Here is a 6435-nt window from a genome sequence, read left to right as displayed (position 1 = left end):
AATCAGATGTTTCCCATCGTCAGATGGAATGACCTGGTCCTCCCATCACAGACTTCTTGTCATTCCTCTGGTTTCCTCCATTTCTACTTTTTTGAGGATCCTGTTTTTTCCCTCCCAACTGTAGAATGACTAAAGCACGACCACTGATGAGTGATTGAGCTGTCATACTTTACAGAGAGCGGAGGGCAATCACAGCGGCCGCAGTCTTATCAGTGAGCAAGAACAAGAAGGAAAGATAACAGGGTGCCATAAAGCGGGGCAGCAAAGAGTGACATCTGAGCAATATCAGTGTGTGTGTGTGTGTGTGTGTTCATAACGCTGTGTGTGTGTGTGTGTGTGTGTCCATAGGTGTGTGTGTGTGTCCTGACAATGTAGTTTTCTTGCAGTCTCCGGCACAATAATTGAATCTGGCTTTTCCTTTAATGGAACTCTGTGAAGTGTGGAGAAGCTGTGATGGCCCAGAACATCCAATCTTCACAAACAGGCATATGTTGCACACCATTGGACATGGATGCTGTGGTGCAGTATGTGTTTGTGAACTGTAGGGTATAAGATAACATGTTAACTCTGTTGCAGTGTGCAGTTTACTCACATACATTTTCAGTAACTCATGTGACCATGACTCTGTAGTCAGTAAGAAGTGATTAATTATTTTGAAAAAGACCAATGGATTTTGATGATTTAATAGATTACCAATACAATGATATAAAATAAAAGACATTTTTGAAAATGTTGCTGCATGAGGCCAATTGTGTTTCAATGAGTGACTGAAGGCTGACATAACCTTTGTTTGTTGACAAGAAAGCTCCATCATCATATCATTTTGACTTTAAATAATGGAGTTTTCACTTGTCAAATAAAGCCTCTTTTTTATTGTTACTGGGATAACAACCCTGCTTGTTTGGTATTTCAGGTGAGTGAAAGAGAATAAAAACTTTTCACACCTTCCACTAAATAATAACTTTATTTGAGGGTAAAGTCATGTTTTACAACCAGCAAGCCCGGCTGGTTTCACACTTGGAAAGTTTGGTTGTGTAAATAAGACCATAAAACAGCGGTGTGCTGTTCATGCTCTCCTTACTAATATGCAAGTTGCTTTTTTAGATTTAGATTTCCGTGGAGCTATTCTGTAGCGGGAACGGAGCCGAGTGATAAAATATATTTTCAGATGGTCCAAGATAAACATACTGAATTTGTTCATTAATGAAGACTTGCACAAATGTGACCTCTCCAATACTGAGATCGCAGACGATAAAACCTACATCACAACAAAGCAATGAGTGTAAGTGCGGAATAATAATTGAACGGGTAATTGAGGGTTACAAAACCTTGGGCTCAGTAAGAAAATGACCTAATGTCTGAGGTCAGTAAGAGGGCAGGAAGGTAAGTATAGTGTTCTCTCTCTCCTCAGCTGCAGTAGGTGTCTATAGTATATTAAATCATCAGGCCATGTCTGTTGTCTGGGTACAGTGTGTTAAATCTTGTTAGTCTCTATGTGAGTATACATTGCAAGCTGCATTAAATCATGCAGAACAACAAAAGCAAGGGACAGAATTACAGCTATTTGTCATGTCAGAGACTGAGGTTTACTGCTGTACAATACAGCACGTAAGATACAGAAATTGTGTCGACATGCACAAAAATATCCAATAAATGTAGGGTTTGTTCAGCTAAAGAAAAAAAACATAATTCTAATGGTAATTAGTGTTTTTGATTATTGTAAATGTTAAATGACAATTCGCAACCATTTCATTCCTTCCATACAGACAAAAATGCATGGTAGCTTAATAACTTGTATATTAACTGATATGACTCTAGATTGTGCTGAGCAGAGACAAAATGAATACTCAATAAAGAAATAAAGTCATTCATAATCTCCTATCAGTAGACAAGGATCCTGATGATTCTGTAAAACGAGCTACATCGAACTGATAACGGCACTGTTAAAGAGCAACTCACTATCAATCAAACTAGATAGAAGTTTGGAGTACTTTCAAAGGAGGACTGAGGCTCAAGGGAACATTAGCTAATAATTGTTTATTTTAACATTATTAGAGTATACCTATTTTATTTGGATACACCAAAGCTCATTTATTGGAATAGGATGAAGTTGAATTTCACCAAAAAAAGGAAAAACATGAGAGTGTATGGATGGGTTAAGGATCACCAATATATTTCACTTAAAAACCACAATTATCGGGCCCCCGGATAGCTCAGTCAGTAGAGCTGGCGACCCACGTACCTTTGCTGCGTGTCATCCCCTCTCTCTGCCCCGCTTTCCTGTCTGTCTTCAGCTGTCACTATCATACAGGCAATAAAAGCCCCAAAAAATATACTTAAAAAAACAACAACAAAAAACAATTATCAACCTCATGTCGAAACAATGACCATGCCACCCCTAGAACTACATCACCTAGCGTGGCTAAAAGACCAGCGGGGATGCCCAAGTGGTCCAGTGGTGCCAACTATAAACTGTAATGTTTTTGATCCCTTGGTTGCATGTTATTTACCATCACAATTCCCTCATCTCCTGTCATCAGCTATCTTACAACAGCATAATATGCCCCAGAATAACAATTGTAAAAAATGGAGTTGAGTGCAGTGTACCAAAGTCTGTAGAGCTGCAGCACGTGAACAGTCAAGTGATCCTTTGTCAGACTTGTCTTTTACTACCTCACAGTCAAATATTAACACTGTACTATATATTTTTAAAAATCCATAAAATGGTTTTGTGGTTTGAAGCATGGCTCAATATTATGAGTGGCAGATAGCTGATAAACTGACACATGGCAAAACATGTGCACTAATGTGTTATATTGGACTGGAAGAAACCTCTATAAAAACTTGAGTCAGGCTCCTGCTACAATCAAGGATGTTGTGGAATTTAAATTGTTTTTACAGGATATCCTGAGCAATACAATGTATTGTGACTTGGCTGAGTATTTTGTAATTATATAACGGTGTTTAGAAATAAATCCTTATACAATCCAGCTGATGGTGAGTTAATGTCATGCTGGCGCTTATAAATCGACCTTTGACTGTTTGGATTATGCTGTCTGTAGTCTTTTATCATCATCATCATCATCCTCAGTGCAGAGTATAAAAAGCATCATTAACAGACCTTGAGAGAGATAGGCCCCTTCTCTAGACTGCACTGACCCCTAGTGGATTTTATCATTAATACACGTACACTCATGAAATGATATACACCTGGTCACATATTATATATTTTATCATATAAATGTTATTGTCTATGTAAAACGGTAGCATGTAATAATATATAAGGAACACAATATCTCCTCTAGAGACAGATGTTACCTATTGATCAGTTTCAGTGATTCTTTAAATTGTATTTATTATTATTATTATTATTATTATTTATATTAGGTATATAACTACAAACATTGCGACACATACACAGATTCATTAAAAAAATGTTGAAAATAGCACAAAAAAGTAAGAAACATAACTTATTCCCATCGTGGTCCTTTCTGTGCATGTCTCCCAGCTGTAGCCCTGCCCTGGGACCAGCTGCTCTGTGGAAATCTTTAGCCTGTGGTAATTCCGCGTTCACCGCCGAACAAACACCTCCCTGCCTCGACTGACTCTTGCCAAATCCTTTGACATCCTCCTCAGGTGGCGTAAATAACTTTAAGGTTTTGGTAGCAGCGCAACATGGGAGAAACGACGGAGCAAAAGAACTTTTCTGAAGTTATTTCTCAGTTATTTCAAGAGGCTCCAGCCGCCAGGAAGGGTCTAATTGAGAACCACAGCAACCTCCTGAGGGTCGCAGATTACTGCGAGAACAATTACCTTCAGGTGAGTAATGCTCATATAAAAAAGCCACAGTTCTCAGTTTGTGATAGATTTAGAGAAACTGAAAGCATTTTACCCTCTGGGGGATCTAACTACTGTACTTGTACTTTACTTGAGTGTTTTCATTTCTGTTTCTTTATACTGCTGCCCCACTACCTGACAGCTGTAGTTCCTTTACAGGCCAACATGGTGGATGTATTTTACATGTTAACTTTGACTGATTGAAAATGATATAAACCTACATAACAATATATTAAGTAGTTCAAATTAGCTCTACATTGACGACATTAAAATGTTGCTTACATAAATACATCAATAATGACATTTATATTGATATAATAACATTTTGCACAATGAGTACTTTTTAATGGATATTTTAAGTGAATTTTGATGCTAATATTTTATGTAGTTTTACCTGAGTAAGATTTATAGTATTTCTGTACTGTGGTTTGACTACTTTTACTAAAAGATCTCAGTACTTCTTTCATCGCTGCGTTTTACATGTATAACCTATCCTCGTGGGGAAAAAACCTCATCCTGCAGGCAGAAGATCCAAACAAGGCTGTTGAAGAGGCCAAGGCTTTGGCTGCCCAGTCGCTGGCCAGTGTGGCCTACCAGATCAACAGTCTGGCCAGCACTCTGCTGAGGCTGCTGGACTCACAAGCCATGCAGATCAGAGATATGGAGTCTTCAGTCAACGTGCTGTCACTGGTGAGGAACACCTTTCACCTAAAATACACCTCAACTCTGCCAAAGACATTGATGTGACCCTTACGCAGCTTTCAAACCATATATAAGGCATGTTTGATGTGGGAAACTTCAGTACATTCTGTTGCTAAATGTACAAAATGATTTGTTTTTAACTTAAAAATCTGTATACAGAGTATTACAGTTGCATTTTCCTCCTAGTACAATCTTGGTTGTGTATTGGGAACCAGATAAGTATGCAAGTTGGGTCACCTGTTGTACTTTAAACTCTGAGGACAATTTGGTTGCTGCGCTCCATTTGTTTTCTTGCTGCCGACTGAAGTGAGTGAGTGATGTAAAAATTGAGTTCCTGAGTATTGTTGTTGGAAGCTGTTCACACTGTGCTGTCTGGTCCAGGCTGCAGCTATCCACTTCGAGAAGGTAGCCAGGAAAGAAATTGGAGCTTTTACTACTCCCAAACCCAAGATTCGTTCCAAGCTTTTGACCACACCGACTTCAGGAAAGGAGCCAGAGCAAAGCTACTTGAGAGTGCCAATATCATACTCCATCTTGGACTCCGTTGGACACTGCTTTCGGGTAAATTGGAGACTAAACTGAAAACACAATGAGTCCAAACACTTTCAGTATTTTCCCATTAGATAAAGGATGTATAGCACAATGCCCTCTTCTCCACAGTGTAGCCCCAGTGTGATGTTTGGGTTTATGTACAGTGTGGCTGACCGGGGTGTAGACATGTGCTGTGCCATCCTTTTATTTACCTTCATGCATCTTCTCCCAACAGGTTGCTGAGCCGCAGCCCAGAAAGAGAGCAGGGACCACAGACAGCATACAGAGCACTGCAGACATCCCTGTGTATGTGGAGAAAGTCCTCTCTTGCCCTTTTATGGAAATACTGTTATTATAATTAAACACTCTACACTACAGTACTGTATTATAACATGGGCACAGTATTAGTAACATGACCTGTACAATTTGTTATAATGTCTGAAAGGTTTCTGCTTTATGGACTACAGAAACAGTTTGGGGGAATATGCTCATTCGCTTTTTTTGCTAAGAGTTAGATGAGAAGATTGATACCACTCTCATGTTTGTCTGTTAAATATTAGGCTACAGCCAGCAGTGGGTTAGCTTAGTTTAGCATAAAGATTGGAAACAAGGGGAAACAGCTAGCCTGGCTGTTAATTAATGCGTCATATTTCGTTTGTTTTGTCCAGACAAAAACTGTGTAAAAACTACAAGTTGTGGTTTTATTTGTTACAGTATTTCATGGTTCAGACCAGTTGTTAGAAAACTAGCGGACACTCCAGGAAGTGATGGGTAGGCTATAGCAAAAAAATTGCCCATAATCCTCAATAGAATAGCAAATTGTTGTTCTTGCAATTTGGTTTGTGTACATTGTAAAGAATTAAAATATGACCTATTAATTCGTCAGCTTACAGGTGCCGGCAGGTGTTTTTTTAAAAACCTTTAGAGAGAAGCATGCTAGCTGTTTCCCCTCGTTTCCAGGCTTTGTGCTAAGCTAAGCTAAGCTAATTGGCTGTAGCTTCAGAAACTACAGTTTTATCACTCTGAGGATGTCATGATAGTAGCTGAATGTGTGTGTTTTCTTTTTGTCTTGAATGTAGATCCAGTTTTGGCCTCGCTGTGGCTCCACCATCAGTCCCCACCTTGAAAACCGTCTCCAACCCGACAAACGACAGCCTGCCTCCACCCCCTCCTCCCAATGCCAACTTGGACCCCACTGTGCTTGCACCTCCTCCACCACCACCACCTCCCCCTTCCTCCATAGACACTGGCCTCCCGCCTCCACCCTCTTTGACCTCACCAACATGTCTCCCCCCACCTCCCCCTCCACCACCAATCTTCCCATCAAATGGCATGTACCCGCCTCCACCTCCTCCTGTAGCGGGA

At 39.9% G+C, this 6435-nt stretch overlaps 1 protein-coding gene across 1 annotated transcript in view; it reads left to right on the top strand.

The window, feature by feature from the left end:
• Window positions 1-3552: 3552 nt before the first annotated feature.
• abi3b (ABI family, member 3b) overlaps window positions 3553-6435 on the top strand; it is a 3381-nt gene continuing 498 nt past the window's right edge. The window contains exons 1-4 of the mRNA XM_035668264.1: window positions 3553-3819; window positions 4360-4527; window positions 4921-5100; window positions 6150-6408. Coding sequence (XP_035524157.1) covers window positions 3676-3819; window positions 4360-4527; window positions 4921-5100; window positions 6150-6408 — 751 coding nt within the window. The 5' untranslated portion in view covers window positions 3553-3675. The remainder of the gene's footprint in view (window positions 3820-4359; window positions 4528-4920; window positions 5101-6149; window positions 6409-6435) is intronic.

Source organism: Morone saxatilis, unplaced genomic scaffold (assembly GCF_004916995.1).
Source record: "Morone saxatilis isolate NCDOM2014 unplaced genomic scaffold, NCSU_SB_2.0 Contig1, whole genome shotgun sequence".
NCBI lineage: Eukaryota > Metazoa > Chordata > Actinopteri > Moronidae > Morone > Morone saxatilis.
Note: the sequence above shows the minus strand (reverse complement) of the source record. Positions and strands in the feature narration are given on the sequence as shown.